Genomic DNA, 18857 nt, shown 5'->3' with positions numbered 1-18857 from the left:
TCTTTAGAAGAACTACCATTAGAAACAATTAGACTCATGTGGCTGCAATTAGATGGGGCTCCGCCACACTTTAGTCATTCAGTAAGAGAATATTTAAATACCATTTTTGAAAATAAATGAATAGGAAGGGGAGGACCTATTAATTGGCCAGCTAGATCGCCTGACCTAACTAAATTGGATTTCTTTTTATGGGGATATGTAAAAGAAGAAGTGTATGAAACTGTTTCTACAACAAAAGAAGATATGAAAAATAGAATTAGAACTATAATCCAGACGATTGATGTGCAAACTTTAAGAAAGGTACCTGATTCATTTTTAAAAATAATTCGTATTTGCTCACAACAAAATGGTGGACATATAGAACATTTGTTAAAATATACTTAATATATTAATTTTGTTGTTTTTTTTTACTTTAATTTTTATTAGCGCGGGGAACGAGCCATATTTTTCCAAGGCAACTAAGATATTTCGGAATATTATTAGCCAATAATCAAAAAATCGCAAATTATGGCAAAACCGTTAATTTTAGGCATAGGGATCCCTAATAGAAATCGATTCAGAATTAAATTTAGGATCCAGAAATGTAAAAATATACAGGGTGTCTCATTTAAAATAATCGACTTTTCTGCTTTCAAAGTTCTTCAAATGTGACATTTTTTTTTGGGCACCTTGTATAATATTTATAAAAACTTTTCCTGCCAACCTAATCTATTATGTCTGGTTAACATGTCGATAAAGTTTCATAAAGCCAACTTTGATAACAGCTAAGAATTTTACAATTTAATAGAATGGTGTTTTGGCAATTTTTTTCTTTTAAATCAAAATATCTCAATAACGGTTAGGTTTAGGTGTAGGGAAATCTAATAGTTATTTGATCAGTTTAATGTCTGGAATCTATTTTGTTTTTACACTTTTTCTCTAAGCTTAATAGCTATTGAGTTATCCTCCGCGAACATCTTAGTGGGACACCCTGTATATATATATACAGGGTGTCCCAGATAAGGATGAACAGCATGGGGATCTTGGAAACGGTAATAGATACAAAATGGTTTAAATTGGGAAAAAGTTGGGCAATTTAAAGCAAATTAATAATCTGTTTTTATATCGACGAAATTCCGAATGGTTACGAAGATATCCGGAAAAAAACGAATTTGGCGGTTTTCGTTTTTTGCAAATAACTCTTATACGGTTATAGTTAGAGGAATAAAAGTTTTACATTATTAAAGCACTTTTTTGAGAACTGTTTAGCAGTGTTGCCAGTTTTCTTGTTACATCCTTACTTTCGGAGAAAAATGAGTAAACTTTTGATTTTCATATGGGCGTGATATCAATTATTTATATTTTCAAAATCGTCATAAAATTCCCTTTTCAGCCATGCATTACATTTAATATTTTTCTCAGAAACTCTATGAGTTATAGCCATTAAAGCATTTTTTGATAAGCATACCTATGCCTGGAAAATAATGGTGGTTTATTTGAACATTTGTTATAATTTGAGATTTTGATTCGATCCAAGTTTAGCCGCATTGTTGTTATTAAATACATAATTTGAAACAATTATTTTTTTAATTTTAGGGTGATACCAGTAATATATTTATACTTTTAAATAATGTTGACGTTTCCACAGCATTCATTTATTTAATGTGCACCATTACTATAAGTCAAAATCATGGCCTACTTATCAAAAAATGCTTTAATGGCTATAACTCATAGAGTTTCTGAGAAAAATATTAAATGTAATGCATGGCTGAAAAGGGAATTTTATGACGATTTTGAAAATATAAATAATTGATATCACGCCCATATGAAAATCAAAAGTTTACTCATTTTTCTCCGAAAGTAAGGATGTAACAAGAAAACTGGCAACACTGCTAAACAGTTCTCAAAAAAGTGCTTTAATAATGTAAAACTTTTATTCCTCTAACTATAACCGTATAAGAGTTATTTGCAAAAAACGAAAACCGCCAAATTCGTTTTTTTCCGGATATCTTCGTAACCATTCGGAATTTCGTCGATATAAAAACAGATTATTAATTTGCTTTAAATTGCCTAACTTTTTCCCAATTTAAACCATTTTGTATCTATTACCGTTTCCGAGATCCCCATGCTGTTCATCCTTATCTGGGACACCCTGTATATATATATATGCGAGCAAAAAAATAGCGTCACCTATGCGCTCATAGCTTTAAGTTGAATATTTTTCTACCAATTGAGATGAGTAAAATCATAAACACAACACATTCTTTGAACACTTTTAAGAACAATCTATAAGTAATTTGATGTCAGTGTGTTGTATATTAAAGAAAATGTTGAGGAAAGTTACAAAAAAACACAAAAACGAAAAGTAGGTGACGCTATTTTTTTGCTCGTATCTTATATATATTTAAAATTTTGTATTTGCCCTTTTATTTTTAGTTCATTAGTTGCAGCTTGTTAAAGGGCTTATTCCAAATATTTGTTCTGTTTTTTAATGAACCTGAGACGCTTTAAACACTATCATTATTTTCATTAATCGTATAAATATTCTTTTTACGTGAGTACTTGCGGAGTCATTAAATTAGGTTATCGATCGCCACAAATTGCAAATAAAGTTCTACTATACAATTTACTTTTGTCGGCCATTATACGAAGGAAATTCATTATCTGACACTTAACACCTGTTTAATGGCAAGTACCAATTTATTTCAATGGGAAACTAATATATTTCGAATTATTGCTGCATGCTTAATTCCAACAATGCTGTAACTCCTCTATGTCAGAAAATTTGCTCGCCAAAAAATTAGATATGGAGAGCATGGCATTTTGCGCTTACATATCTGATAGGTTTCCTATGGATACAGTGCTGACCTAATGACGAAGGGGGGTGAGCTTAAATGACGATCCAAGGTGGCAGACCAGGATGGGGGGGGAGCGGACTTTCCTGGTCGGTGGTTTTTCTTGGGGGTCTGGGGGTGGTGATTAAAAATATCACCTAGAGCTAGGGAAAGCCAGCTCTGGGTGGATATTGTCAATTCTGGTGTTTTTGTGGGAAGTTATGTTGGGCATAAGGCAACTTAAACAAAGTCAAAAATAATCTCCCTTAATAAGATTCTTTTAGATTACCCAAAGAAATAAAATCTCCCACCATTAGTAACATGCCTCCAGGGAAATATCTACGAGGATAGTCCCAGAAGCACCCAACCTAACACTTCAAGAAAAAAAAATTGAAAATATGATGTTATTTCCTAACACAGTCTTCTTTAAGATTGATACACTTTTCTTAGCGATGTTCTATGGCATCTATACCCTGTTTATAGTAAAATGCTTCGAATGTTTCAAAATAGGCATCAACCTCGGACTCCACTTCTTCATTATAGCCAAATTTCTTTCTACCAAGCCACCATTTTTTCAAGTTTGGAAATAGAAAATAATCTGAGGGGACTAAATTTGGCGAATAAGGGGGTAAAAAAAAAGATCGAAACCAAGCTGATTGATTTTGACCATCACGATGACGGAAGTGTGGATTGGTGGGTTGCCTTGATGACATAAGATTTTCTTTTTCCAAATGCCATATGCGGTCGCTAAAAACGGCTCTAAAACAAGCTGTTTAAAGTTAGCTCTTTGTATTATAGGTAAATTTTTAACAAAGAAATCGTCATTTACATGTCAGCTTAGGTACTTCTAGGACTATCCTCGTATAAGATGGTTAGTTACCTATTGTTATATTATCATTTTTGTTTAATGAATCCTGAGATCTCTTCTAAAGAACACTATAAGTTTCTTAAGGTTTCTAAACCGTTCTTTAATGAAGAATCTAGAGAAATTGTGCTAAGATATGATTAGGTTACTTACCTACTATTTATATTATATATGAAACTCTTTCAAGTCTTCTGATTAGTTTGTTAGTTATTTGAGATATATTCATTTCTAAAAATGAGAATTCAACTTTTATAGCAATTTTCTAACTAAACTGGAAATAGTATATGTATGTCCTTTTAGGAAAAATTTACATATCCGGTTCTAGAAATGACCTATTGAATCTCGCATCAAAAGTAATTGTTTAATGCTTTGTTGATGTCATTTTGAGGTGATATTGGCATAGAAGACGAATCAGTTTTGAAAATTTTATGCCTTAAATGATGAATCCAAAACGGATTGCTTTCATGAAGATGAGCAAAAAAGGAAACGGTGATAAAGCCCATTTACAAGAAGTCAAACTGAATATCTTAGCCACATCACATTTGGAATTAAGCTGTTTATATAAACATATTGACAACTGTCCCCTTTTCTGTTGAAATGTATATTCAGCTAACAATAATTATTTCAATAAATCACAATTTTCAGACAATTATTATTGTTTGATAAATATTTGCAAAATCAGGTCGATATAAAATCCATCAATCATCGAAGATTAATATGGAGAAGTGCTCAGTATTGTTTGCCAGCACAAAGTTTGATTGTATTAAAACGATGTTCCTCCTCTGAAACGCCATGTTAACTGAACTTTTTGATATTATTCAACGTAATCATGTTCTTTGGTAAAAAAATTATTGAAGGTGTTTTAAACAAAAATCGCTTATATATCGTACAAAGTTCTCTGAAAACCGCAAAATAGACATTTATTATAACTGTGACAAAGTGCCTCTCATTACCTTTTGTGTTGTTCTAACGATAACATCGAAAATTTCTTCAGAAAATCATGGTAACCTGTATATGCTGCTGAAGAAATCTCTTCAAATACAGCCTATAGTTGTGACTTCGTCAAGCCAAAATGCTCATATGTATTTATCTACGCTCTCCATGAGAATAAAGAAGTGCTAACAATACCAAATAAAGAAAATTGACTCTACAACGGCTATAATCTGCCTTGTGCTTCTTAGCAACGTAAAGACTTTCAAGGAAATGTTTTCTCAATGACCAAAATGACATTTTAAAAAATGGAACTCATCCATGTCTTTGTAAAACATTTTTACAAATATCTGTCAAGAATTACAATATTCTCCAACGATTTCCTGACCACCTGGCACAGAACTGACTGTTATGACTAAAGAGTTCAACATTATGCAGAAAAAAGTATAGCCAAGGAGATTATTTTGAGAATCGAGGGTCGCCATACTGAAATTTTAGTCGAATTTTAGCTAGAACCATTCTCTATACAACGCTACAACAAACAATAAAATAAAATAGTTGAAAACAATGCAAAATACCACTTAACCTTTAGAAACCATGTAAAAACTATCTACCTAATTATTTCTTATAATTGAAAAGTTAGGCTGGATATGTAAATTCAGTTATTCGAGTTGTTCGTAATTCGTTGTACGTGATTCCCGCTGTTTGAAAAATAAACATACGAAATCACACGCATCCGTTTACAAACTTTCGCTATTGCGTTATTCGCTGTTTCCATTGTTGCTAGCAATTGTTCCACGTTTTTCCTATCTAACCAATTTCGCTGACATAAAGAACATGTCACTTTTCTAATCATGACAAATAATGTCATGATAAATCTTCAACATGCGAACAGTAGTAATAAGTGTAACCTGAAAACAGCAGTAATCACGAACAAAGTGAATAACAGAGTTTATAAATCCCGCTTTATGAGTTCCTTAATTCACGTTGAATCCTCATTTACAATCTCATCACATGTCAAAAGCTATGACACAAAATTTTAGATAAATGGATGTTTTGAACTGACAACTTTATGAAGAATCTAAAATAAAATAAAAATGTTGGTTACTTATAAAAAGAAACAAATGTAATGCCAACTTTCCATATTTCTACAAGTAACTTCATTTTGAAAATATTTTATTTAGACTTATTGCAATAGCCGATTTGGGCCGCCAAAAATTGTTTTCAAAACACGATTTCGGAAAATTCGTTATTTTCTAACTATCGGGTTACCTGAATCACCTGTATTCACAGAAGCCCTGAGGTTATAGTGGATGACCGAGAACTGAAGAACTCTGCAACTAAATAAGAAAATGAAGAAAGCTGTTTTGTCATGGCCCCTTAATCATTTTATTTCAGTTGTGATTTGAAAATAAAACCTGATTAATGAACTTTGTTATGTAGACTATCAAAAATAGTTTTATATAGTAACGTTGCAACTTATTTCGAATGCAATCTTAAATTTTTGCAGTTTCGGAAAGTGCTTAAAAAATCCCTTTCAACGATGTACTTCTTGACACCATTATCTCATTTCTAAAGTGCAATTTGCATGCTCTCATCCAAAGCAAAAGATAATTACTGCTGCAAGTGTCAAAGTTGATTTGCCAATGAAATGTACGATAGTGAACATGGTAGAACTCTATTTCAAATTAAATAGAAACGCAAATGAAGCAGGATACATATAAGCCATGTACAAAGTAACGGAGTAAATTACGTAATTAATTAGTTATCGTAAATTGTATATAATTGACTATTAGTAAACAGTGCATAATTCCTCCAGTTTCCCTAACGGAATCAGCAACGTAAAAGACAGTTTATGTTCCTAAATTGCCTTACATGCGGTTGATTCCATTAGGGAAACTGTTGTGCATATGACGCGAATGTTGTAGTTGGGTTTCTATTTAATTTGCAATAGAGTTCTATCATGTCCACTTTGTCTTCGTTTTAATAATTTGTAGCCATTTTAATAGAGCAATTTTAAACAGAAATTTCACTTGCAAATCAACTTTGACAACTACAGCAGCAATTATTTTTCCGGAAAACAGTAAAACCCAAAGTAACTGGTAATTAGTATGAATGTCTCATAAAATTCCCTGAAATATTTCCTATTCGACCGACTTTGTGTCTTCCATGAAAACCAAGATTTTTATACATGGAGAATCAATTTAAGACACACTGTATATCAATTCATACAAACCACAACAAAAGTAATCCAACCGATAATATTTTTCACATTTTTCACTACTGCGACGTAAAAACGATAACTCGGTAATTTGAACTTGACTTTCAAGTTTAAGTTTATGATACCACGAAACTCTCTCTCGGATTCATGATCGAAACATAAACTAAGATCGAAAGCGTAATTTTAAATTATATAAGTATGTGTCTCGACATACAAGATTGAGATTGAGATTCAGATTGATTTGTACTATTCCTAGTAAGAGGTCCAGAATTGAGCCCAGCGAATCGAAAAAATCGAGGAAGCTGTGCTCCTTCTAGCTTCTTAATTATTCGATACAATCATTTAAGTTTGGAGTTTTTATCGCTTACATATAAGTAGATACAATAAATGTAAAATAAGAAATATAATTACAAACAGAAAATTTGCAAACAAATCTGCTTTGCGATCATTCTACTGGTTCCCATTGATTATTACAGACAGATATACTGTAAAATTAAACATAAATAATCATAAAATAAAGAGCTAATTGAAAAAATTAAGCAAAAAAGAATAGATTTGGTTATGAATTGTGAGTCAAACTCGACAATTGTGACTAGGTTCAAAGTCAACATTGTTGAATTTGACTTCAGCTATTTCCCCCAGAAAATAAAATTTGTATTGAATTAAACTGGATAACTATATAAATAGAAATATATACCAGAAAGTTTTTGTACTTTTTACCTGTGCAATGATATGCATAAAATTACACAAAGTGTCACAAAAATAATTACTAAACTCGCCTTTTTAAAAAAGTTGTTCATTCTACAGGATGTCTGAAACGATTTCGTGTCGTGCCCTTTAGGACCGATATCTACTACAGATTGCAGGATAAAAAGTTAGAGTCTATATTATATTAATGTATTCTGCACGAATTCGGAAGATTGCCCACATATTCCAGGACTTCCGCCCTATCTCGGGGCTTAAAACCTGTAGTTAAATTTATGACGCTATTTCAGAATGCGTTATAGATATATTGCATTTTAGAGGAAGCTATTTTTTTTCTATAAAATTATAATTGCATCATTTACATAATGTTAAATTATACCAGTTCCATTATAGGCATGAAAGATATCTACTTCCAAGCCACAGATATCTGTTATCTACCTACCAGCGTCGTTTGATCCCGCTGACCTCTGGCGGCAAGTCTGTTCTAACGTCATAATTGACGTCAAATACCGCTCTTATCGGCGTTTGCTTAGTGTCAACAAAACTAGTGGAACTAATATATGTTCAGATGTAAAATTTATGTTGTTCCTTCTTCTAGGGATTTATTTGGAATAAATAGATGCATAGAGTGTGTTAACATCCGCAGAATTGTATTTTAAAGGATGCATCCAGTTAATTAATTAAAGTTATCACCCAATAATGCCTGTATGGCAATAATTGCAAGAATCAGCAGACTTACCTTTCGACATTTTGCTTGCGGTTTCAAAGTGGTCTCCGTCGCTGAAGAATCACCAGCAACTCCCTGCTCTTCATCCCCGCTGACCGTTGAACAAGTAGAACAATTAGACGATTTTCTGTAGGGTTTCCTAAGAACATAATCCGAGTCTAAACTGCTGATCGTTGAACCGCAGTAGTTCAAATTGCTGCACGAACTGTGTAAACTCGATTCGGGGCTCGAAGTGGGCTCTTTCCGATGGCTCCGAATGTATTCGATATCCTCTAGAGTCAGGCCCATAATGTCGTCCGAATAATCACTGACCACCACCGAAGGTGTTCGCCAATACCGATATCTCGACGCGTCATCACCATCGTCAGTAAAGCAACTTTGCCTCCGGCTGCCGTTGGGGTCAAACTCTGCATCTTCACTAGCGCAATCCATACTGGATTTCCTATCCAGAGGGAAGAGGACGGTTTGGGCTTTGATGATAGTCTTGCTAGGTACGCTAGAGTGATCTATGGACCCTCTAGGACTAGCTGCGGAGCAGTCTTTCGTCTCTTGAAAATCTTGATAAGTGGACTGCGGATCTTCGTCGCTTTGTCCCATAGCTGAATCTGAGCTTTCGCATCGCGTAACTTTATGTTTTCGGTGCCAATTAAAATGTTGTGACCTGTCGCGTTCTTCATCGCTTCCTCCAGATCCCGAAGAACTGCAATAATCGCTCTGCGGAGGCATCAAAAGATTCTCGTCCTTCTCTAACTCTTTCTTAAAAGGCTTAGAACTTTCCATCAATATGGCAACATACTCGTCCCGCAACTGTCGAACGCTTTTAAAACCTCCTTCATTATGATCAATCTCCGATTCAAGGATCTCGCGCTCGTAGACACCTTGTCGTCGATGTCGACTACTGGTCTTGACAGCTGAACCTTTACACCTTACTTTAATTTCCGTATCGGCGCTAGATTCGCATGTCTTTGATGATAACGACGAAACCCAGTCTGCCATCTGTAAGGTACTACACGAACTCCGAGGCTGGCTCAAAATAGATCTCCCTAGCAAGCCCTTAAAATACTTCGAATGCTGCTCTGTCTTGCTTTTCATCAAATTTCGAAAATCCACATCCTGCCCACTCTCTCCCATAAGCTCCACAGCTGCAGATATGCTTGGAATAGCTTTCGTGGGTTGCACGAGGTTCACTTTATCTCCTCCACTGAAGAACCAGGAAGAGGAGGCATTCTCTTCGGCGGTCTGGCGGGTGGTCCAGAAGCCGGCGAAACTGAAACGTAAAATGAGCACCAACGTAAGTTTCGTGGTAAGCGTGCATGCTATGAGATGTGTTCAACGACTGGTGTGTTATCATTGTTTATCAAACAACTGTGAATGTTGGGATTGTAATAAAATTCACTTTGCATGTATTGAAATAACCGACTGCGAGAGTACGGTTGGTTAAATTTCCTTTGCGATCAATTTACATACGAATAAATTAGAGAACAGGGTCGGAATCCGGTTGTTTAGTTTTTAAATGCTAATGCATATTTGTTTTTTGTCTCGACGAAAGGTTTTTATTTTTCTGGGTTACGTACAGAGCGATAGATGTTTCGGCGAAGAGCCAGGATTGACACATGAAAATTGCGCGCATTCTTCCCATTTTTTTAGAAATAACACATTTATATTATTGAAATTGCGGTTGAAACCTACAAGTTGATTCACCATTTTAGGAATCCTATGGAAACAAGGTACTACTTTTTAATTTTGGGAATAAAGCCTCATATACCAGTATGGGTTGTTAAAGCGGTGGCAGCGGATTGCACATTATTCTACGTTAAAACTAACTGAGAATAACATTAATCCTTTATTAAGGGCTCAGACGAACACCCTTATTACCATTGATAACCAGTCTATCACGGTCTTTAGAACCTAGGAAAAAAGAGTAAAAAAGTAAAATACGCTTTTTTATTGTAATCGAAGCATTTAGAAATCTGCAAATCTTTGGTCACGTTATTTTTTTTTCTATATCTTTAAAAGACTTAAAAACCCCTTTCAAGTATGTACCTACTTGTTGATACCATTATCATTGTGGCGTTTTTAAGCGTAAAACTGAAATTGAATGTAAATTGAAAAGATTTTTGCAATTTATACACAATTTCGATTCTGTGTAATGGCGCTATACGACACTAAAAAAAACAATATGGTATCCATTAGAATTGACGAAGTTACCGTACATAGGTAAATGCGAAATAACTGATGACAGATTATTTACACGAAATGCAGTATATCCAATTTTGCCATTTATCGGAAAAACGGTAAAGGGTAAATCAAAATTCTGTAAAACATTTTCCTCGTTTAACCGTCGTCTCTATCTCTCTTTCAATTCATATGATCCTAATCCAATAGGTATATGCGCCACCAATTTAAACCATATTACAGAAATGTACTTCCATATGTCATCAGGTGTGTTGAAGACAATTCCGAAAAGTCTCAAATTACCATTGCATATTACATACATATCATTAAAAAAAACTACAGACTTAATTCACTGCTGCGGTTGTAATGACTCCCAGTATATCATTGTTTTCTAGACTATATGGCGAAGATAGATTATTCAACTATATGAGTAACTTATCTATAATACTAAGTAGCTAATACCCGGTTTTACAGTTTCAGTTAAAATAATTCTAGGAATTAAAGGAATCATTCAATCAGACTTATGAATTCCTTAGGGTAACCCAAGATAACGAACAGGGATGGCCCTCGAGGAGTAACTCTATACCTATTCTCGCAAATTGTAAAGTTAAATTTATACAGGGCATAATGCATAACACAGCACTTAACGTACAGGTACATAACATATCACATGAAAAGGTCACATCTTTTTACTTTCTATGCAATCCTTATGAATTAGATTATGTTATGCGCTATATAAACCCAGCATTAAACTTGTTGAAACCAAGAAACTTTTTTATTTACTTTTTTTGTGACTCTGATAGCTTTCGATAGTTCCCCTCCTGTGGACCAACCTATATACGTATAATTCATTTTAAGTTTAATAGAACCTAACCTATAAAATAATAGAAATTTAATAGCGGTACCGTAATATAACGTCAAGAACACTTTGCAACGTCATTCACAGTCCTGTATATGACTTCCTAAAAAATCACGTAAATGTAAAATGCATAGGCAAGGTTTTATAGCGGCCGCTTTATTACGGCACTTCTTTCTTAGGAAACTTTATAGCCGAATTGTGGAGTCAAGGTTTCGCACTATATTATAATTCATTTAATAATCACAACGTAGTAGAATTATTACTTTATTTACACCAAATAAAACACCTGCAATATCTTTTTATAGAATTTTTCCAATTCATTTGTATTCATCTTAAACCTTACATTGTTTAATATAACAAGTACTATGCAAGACACAAGTTACGGAGAGTGTGAATTTAACTATTCACCTGTATGTATAATGCAAACACCTATTTAAAAATTCTGATTATTACATATTGGCGAACTTTTAACTTAAATACTGTAAAATATGAAAACCCGATCCCAAATTTTCCGTTTAATCCTAACCGGCTTAAGGACCAATTGATCTAAAGCCAAAGCCAGATTTTGAAAACTTAAATAGGTTTTACATGTGTATTACAATGATATTACCAGTGGTTATGAACCAAATTTAATGCAAAAACTTTGCCTTTATCCATTGACCGTAATTCCAGAAATGGTTTATATTCATAGATGCCTTACAAAATTCTTGCATTTATATTTAATTTACTTAAAGGACAGAATGAAAATCCATGATATTCATCTGGATATTTTTATGATCCTATCCTTTTGTAATAACGGATAATTTTATTGGTAGATAAGTCTCTTTTTCATATAGGTAAAACGTGATAAGGCAAAATTCAATGTGACGAGTTGTAAAACACTTGAATCAAGATCACGCAAAACTGAAGACTCGACTGAACAGTGAAGGTGATTGCTGTAAATTATTACCCGAAATTTATTAACCAATTTAAGTGTTCCAGTTGGCCTCATTGAACTACCTCAACACGGTTAACAACAACATGATGAGAGTTTTGAATTTTACCTCACCCATATACCATATACATACATAAATAGTACTTTGGGAATATACTACTACTCTGCAATACTTCAAGTTAATACAAGAAATGTTCTCGTTTCTCTATCATAATTAAGGAAAGAATTAATCAACATGGGAAAATCTCCGCCACTGCTTGAACCACAATACTGAACTGCTTTATGTATTGAGGCCAATGATACTTGGGCAAGGTTAATCAGACGCACCGTAGTATATCTGCGTAAATGAAAGTCAAATTCGGCGTTATCTCCAGGTGTGATATTTTGGTTTAAAAAAGACTAAAACAATGCAAAACGCCATTTTTTTTTATATAACGTTCTAGAATTTATTTTACTTAAATGGAGAGCCACGGCCAAAGGTAACACATGAGACCGCCTTGATACAGCCGCTGATGGTGGAAGTAGTTGATGGCTGACTTTATTAATTATTGATACATAAATGCAAGTTACCTATTAGGGTAAAATGGGTACTCAAATATTATAATCGTTTTTATACCATAAATGTACCAATGGGTCTGAAAAACAATGACTGAAGGTTAATGCAGTCGAGTTAAAATTACCCACAAAATTTTAAATCGCGTTCAAGAAACATTAATCTGGAATGTTTTTTTTTGTAAAGCACAAAACTGTTCCTTTAAAAATTCAGTGGCAAAGTTGATTTTCCTATGCCTATCATTTTAAAAAATTTATATTCAGCAAACCATACTTCGAATAATAAGCAATGATTGTAAACCTCTATAAAAGACTATTCTCATGAGCATTTCAGATTATTTTTCATAGGGACCATAAGAAACTAGAAACCATAGGAAAATCAAGGTATAGGTAGATTTTGAGTACTTGCTCAATTTTCTGCTAAAAAAATCGCCCTTTTCAAATTCTAAATGAATCTTTGCAAAATGTTGTATTTATTTTTTCCTAACGGTATTGAAAAAGATATTTCTCAATTAATTTAATGGTTATTTCCGTAATTAGTGCAGAAAGTGACACTTTGCCGGAGTTTGATTGCAATTGACTTTCCTTCGAACGAACGTGTATCAGCTTTGTGTTATCGTCTTAAGTCGAATTAAATATTGACGTGCGAAAACAAAATTACACGCACAAGAGCACGCACATGTAAAAAGATTTAGTGCTTGCATATTATTTGCCCTGACTGTCTGAATGACCTCAAATATTTTTGATACTGCCACATGCTACTTTGTTTTTCGTGCGATAATAGTATATTAAGATACAAGTTTCGTAAGTCAACATATTGGCAAACGAATCCAAATTTGCAAAACGAGGAACGTGTATCTGGTATTAGTATATTACTGAATTTAAAGAATTATAATAAAAACACAAAAATAATTTTAAATTTAAAGCAACTGGTGGTTTCAAAAGCGTCAAAATAGAAGTTGACAATGCTGCGAGAAAATAACTCACGTTCGTAAACCATAGCCGACACTAAAGAGAAGAAATATAGCAGTACAATGAGATTTTCTATAAACAAATTGCTAACAGCGTACTCAAGTGGCGGTAACCGTTCTACATTAGATTTTTTTTTAATTTGGAATTTTTAGTGTTTCGAAGAAATAGGTACAATGAACATGCAGTAAATTAGAAAATTACAAAATGAAAATTGACAAGCAAATCTGCTTTACGGTTATTTCATTTATAGCAATTTATTATCATAGACACATAATATGGCAAATATCTCAAGACATTAAGCAAAAAATGAGATGTAATTTTGAAATGTAATAAAATTTTAAATAGTGTCTGAGTTTGATTCAACTTTCTAAGGGGTTTTAAAAGTGGGTGGCGCCTATATTGTTAACATCGTCAAAAGTACCCGCACACCCACTCTCTGGAATGGGGGAAGCTGGTGAGTATCTAGCCTATAAGTCCAATACATTTTTTAAAATATTACCACTCCTGCACTATTTAAAGTCACCCATTTAGAGTTAACACACACCATTTTCTTGTAACTGAAAAGTTATGTAACATCAAATAAACCAACGTCACAATCAATTTTTTCTGACCTACAATAAAAGTGTAGATGGCACAAACAGCAGGCAAAAACTCTTTTGGGAAATTGCACAAATAATTGCCTTTTTCCTTAAATTAACAGGTGCCAATCTCTACAAGGGGCATTGTGTGAATCACAATTAAAAAGACTGGGAGAATGGAAAATCATTACTAAGCAATATGTGGATAATTTTGGTAATTGCAAAAATAATACAGCTAAACAAATTTTTAAACATCAGACACTTTGTTCATGTGAATTAACAGTAAAAATTATACCAGATCAAATGAAATATATATATTTTTAATTGTTTAAACATCGAAATTAAGATTAGGAGTATTACTTCTAATTCATCCAAATTAACCCAGGAATAGTTTTGAATATAATTCAAAAATATACAACGCCATTTTTATTTTATTGACCTTTTATTTCATCAGAATGAATGATTACGTCGGACGCAGCAAAAAAAATTAGTAAATGATCGACTGATGATAGTTCCTCCTCAGAAGAAGTAAATTACAGTTTTAAGCTTTGAATTACAAAAATTCGTATTTGTTTCACTCGTTAACATAAAAGTGCTTTAATTACTCTAATAGCACAAATGTAGTTTCAAGATATTTGAAATGGCTATAAAAAGTCAAATTATGAAGGTACGCGAACACGTACGTTGAAAAGAATTTTCCTATTAAATAACTATTATACATGGTTGCATTTAAGAGTCCTGATGGACTAGTGGGCACCAAAAATAAAACAGAAAATATTTGTCTATATTAAAACAATAAAGAAATTTGATTATCGCCTAAAAACGAAATCTTACATACCAAATTAAAGAAAAAAGTAAAAGTTCATTGGTAAGAAAAAGAGCCAATGGGAAAATATAATTAGTTCGCAAATACAATTCCAAATATGACCCGACGAAAAATAATAACGAATTTACAAAACTCTAATTTTCAAGCATTTCTTCGGATATATTTGAATGTTTAAATTTTTTTTATAAACAACTCAAAATACCTCTTTATTTTTTATGAATTTTTATTATAGGAATTTCTTAACTTCGCTACAATCAAATTGACTTACTATCTCTTATAACTTCAACTATACAATCAGTAAGAATGTTACAGGCGTGTAGTATAAGAGAGGCGCAGCAAAACGACAATAAACTAAATTGTAACTAACTACTGCTAAAAATTGAATGATTTTAAAATCCGCCCTTTTATGTATTGTGATAACTATATTTTACGTTATGGAGTTAACTCTCCAACTTGTTATAGGTATAAATAGGTATATGTATTCATAAAATCAAACCAAGGGTGCTACCAACTGTCCATATCAACCATTTACGCCGTTGATGTAGCTATAGATAACAAATCCAGTGTCATGTCCTGTAAATACTTTATAATTCCATTAATTAATTCTTGCATTATTATTATTTCATTGGACACATGTCTTACATACACGGAATTTGTCTTTGCTAGTAATGTACTTATACTATTACCTGAATTACAGCTTACCTGATGATGTATGACTCTTTAATTTAAATAGATGATGTCTGCTACAAGTAACACTAATCTACGCTATTAAATCGCACTGCTAAAATTTAAGTTTAGCCTTATGACACCGTATTCACATATGAGAAACATGATACACAATATAAGGAATTTTCTGATTATTCTGTAGGACATTCCTGCGCTGTATTTATTCACGGTTATCTCTTAAACAATGTTATCATGATTTATACAAGAAGTTGAGAAATCTTTCAGTGAAATTTACCTGACTGTGAACAAAACTTTGTTGACATATAAATCTTCAATTTATATAATTTCTTAGGATATTAAATTAGTCTGCAACCATTATCCGACAAATTTATCTACCATACCGAACAACTAGGTACCTTCTTATGCAGGTTAGTTCGTTCGGTTTAAGGTTAAACTGACCACTAAATTCGATTTTTGAGACCTATAAATTCTAAATATGACAAAAAGGTTTTAAGAAGAAAGCAGTCCTACTAATTCTAATATAGTTTTTCGTTTTTTCTCTTCTCTTTCTTTTTAATTACTTTTATTTAGCAACTTCTTTTTAATTGTTCAATGTCAATAGTTTTGTGAAATAAGTGCAATATCAAAAGAAGTTTAGTTGGTAAATCATTAATCAATTTGGCTTGTTTATCTATATCCACTTTTATTAGAGTTCATAAAGACCTTTTTGGCAGAACAAAAAACGAGACAGCCTTTTTTCGCCTTCAAAGTGTGTTTTTTGCGTTGAATTTACAATGCCAAACACATTTAATTTTTGTACTCACCTACCGAAATGTTTTTAGGTCACACAATTAAGATTGTACAGTCGTGAACCATATTCGCACCGTTTAATGGTTATTACACTAATTCATTCAGGATTTATTGCAGGATTGGCACGGAAGAACCAGTTTTGAATAATAATTCCCTTGACAAATTTGATTAATCTACATGTGTGTTTCGTATAGTAAAGCTCGCCCATTGTAACCTTTACAATCAAAAGAAAGATATCTGACCCTTACAGATTTGAAGATATTACCTATGAATGTGTGAAAAGTTCAGTGGTGAAATTATGTTATCACTTATTGTGTGTACGTGTATATAATATATCTACTTTCGCGAAAATAACTTGGAATTCTGGCCTACTAGGTTTATTCCATTGTTGATGAGGTATTAAAAGATGTGTGTGCCTCATAAATTAGGTTAAATAGTGTTTATCGCGGACTGTCGCAATTAAAGAAAAAGCGCCTTAGTGATGACGTCTTTGAACGCTTATGGAAAACCATAAATACGGAAATTTGATTAGCAACTTTCAACATTTAGTCCTATACTTATAGGTTATTTTAAGCATAGGTATTAATATTATATATGTATAAACTAGCTATTAGCTTACCTTATTTTTTCCCAAAACCCATATGGGGCATATAGGGACTTTGAAGCTACTTAAATCTCATTTTATCTATTTCTATTTCACGAAATATATAAAAATTCTTATGTATAAAAGTTAAAAGGAAATAATGGAAATATTCTAAATGGTATTGTTTACGTATTTTTTCTACCACTCACCAATGTAACTTCATCTTGAGCAGGTTACGCGCAAAGCTTATAAACCACTTTCACGACCCATTCGACATCAAGTATACCGGCAAACTGAATACTTAAAGCTACTAAATATAAACAAATTATCAATGCCATGATCATTGCAATTCTTCAATGATTTCGGATGTGAAACAGGAAATATGTTGGAAATCTGCTAAAACGTGTAGGACCATATGTTACGTTGAGCATTCGCTTTTATGTACTATACTACAATATGTATAGCTAATAACACTTGAAATTCAAGAAAACACAATGTTTTTAACAGTAATAATGATGATTACCGAATTATTATTCATAGCATTTTTACAAAATTAGCCATAATTATTGTTAAACATTGTGTGAGCATTTAGAAGCAAAATTTCCAATGGAACTGACGAAGTTGGAGATTTTAATAAGGACAGTACTTATTTGTTTTCAATAATGGAAATGTAATTAACAAGTTCGAAAATTTAAAAGTAACCTCGGTAAGGACTTAATGAAAATGAGTAATTTACGCGTCGCACTCGATGGCGCATATTAAAACTACCAACATACAATTTGTGGACCTAGACGAAAGTTGAACTTCATTACATTTTTGATTGGTACCATTAACGCCATCCTTTATCTTGGTATAAGTTTTTTTTTTATTATACTTTACTTATTATATTTGTATCATATTTTTGCCAGTAGTGCTTCTAGTTAAGATTTCTACTCTATGAGAGAGTGCTAACAGATACCTACTGAAATTGTATCTACTTGGGAGATCTCTAATGATCCGGAGATAAAATGCCTTTCGCAATTCTGTACTCGATTTTCGGACCACTGTATAATTTATTGATAACAACGTATGAAGAAAGTAAAAAAACCGATTCTGATCGAGTTGAATCATAATAAATATTTTGAATCATGCTGTCAATAGCTTTTAGAAAAAACGAAACACAAATCTTATTTTCTCATTTTTTCGAAATTCTCGCAAAAAAGGTTTTTTTAGTTGCGGCTTTCCGAAAGTTATTCACAAGACGATGTTGGTAAGATTCATATCCTGCAGGGTTTTGAAATCATGAAGCAAAATACCGTACTTCTTTGTCTAAGAGACGAAATTATAACTAAAATACAAAATTCCCAAGAGGCCTCAGATTTATAATGGTATCTATTTAATAACAATTTCCGCTGCAAAATAATGCCAAACTTGAAATTTTTAGCATTTACGCAGTAGGCATAATGAAAATGAAGTAAGTAATATAATTGCAAAATGGAAATATTACTTGTTTCATATTAATTGTATCCACATCTGTGTAAACACAAAAAATTCCAATCAAAGTATTTTCTCACAGACAATAAATTCTTCTTCTATTTAAGTATGATCCCACCATCCGGTCACTTCAACTTTTTATCTGATTCTAGTTTCTTTCAGAGCTGA

General features: G+C 32.7%; 1 protein-coding gene across 2 annotated transcripts in view; it reads right to left on the bottom strand.

Moving 5' to 3' along the window:
* LOC136414134 (uncharacterized) overlaps positions 1–17575 on the bottom strand; it is a 45601-nt gene extending 28026 nt beyond the window's left edge. Inside the window, exons 1-2 of one of the 2 annotated variants that reach the window (XM_066397981.1) lie at positions 17426–17575; positions 8274–9528 (exon numbers count right to left, since the gene is read on the bottom strand). In XM_066397981.1, the coding sequence (XP_066254078.1) occupies positions 8274–9528; positions 17426–17439 (1269 nt within the window). In that variant the 5' untranslated portion in view covers positions 17440–17575. Of the gene's footprint in view, positions 1–8273; positions 9529–15859; positions 15985–17425 lie in introns of those variants that run through there. The other variant, XM_066397982.1, reaches the window with a different exon arrangement.
* Positions 17576–18857: the final 1282 nt, after the last annotated feature.

This window comes from Euwallacea similis, chromosome 16 (genome assembly GCF_039881205.1).
Source record: "Euwallacea similis isolate ESF13 chromosome 16, ESF131.1, whole genome shotgun sequence".
NCBI classification, from domain to species: Eukaryota; Metazoa; Arthropoda; class Insecta; order Coleoptera; family Curculionidae; genus Euwallacea; species Euwallacea similis.
The sequence above is the reverse complement of the archived record's forward strand: the minus strand, read 5'-3'. Positions and strand labels throughout refer to the sequence as shown.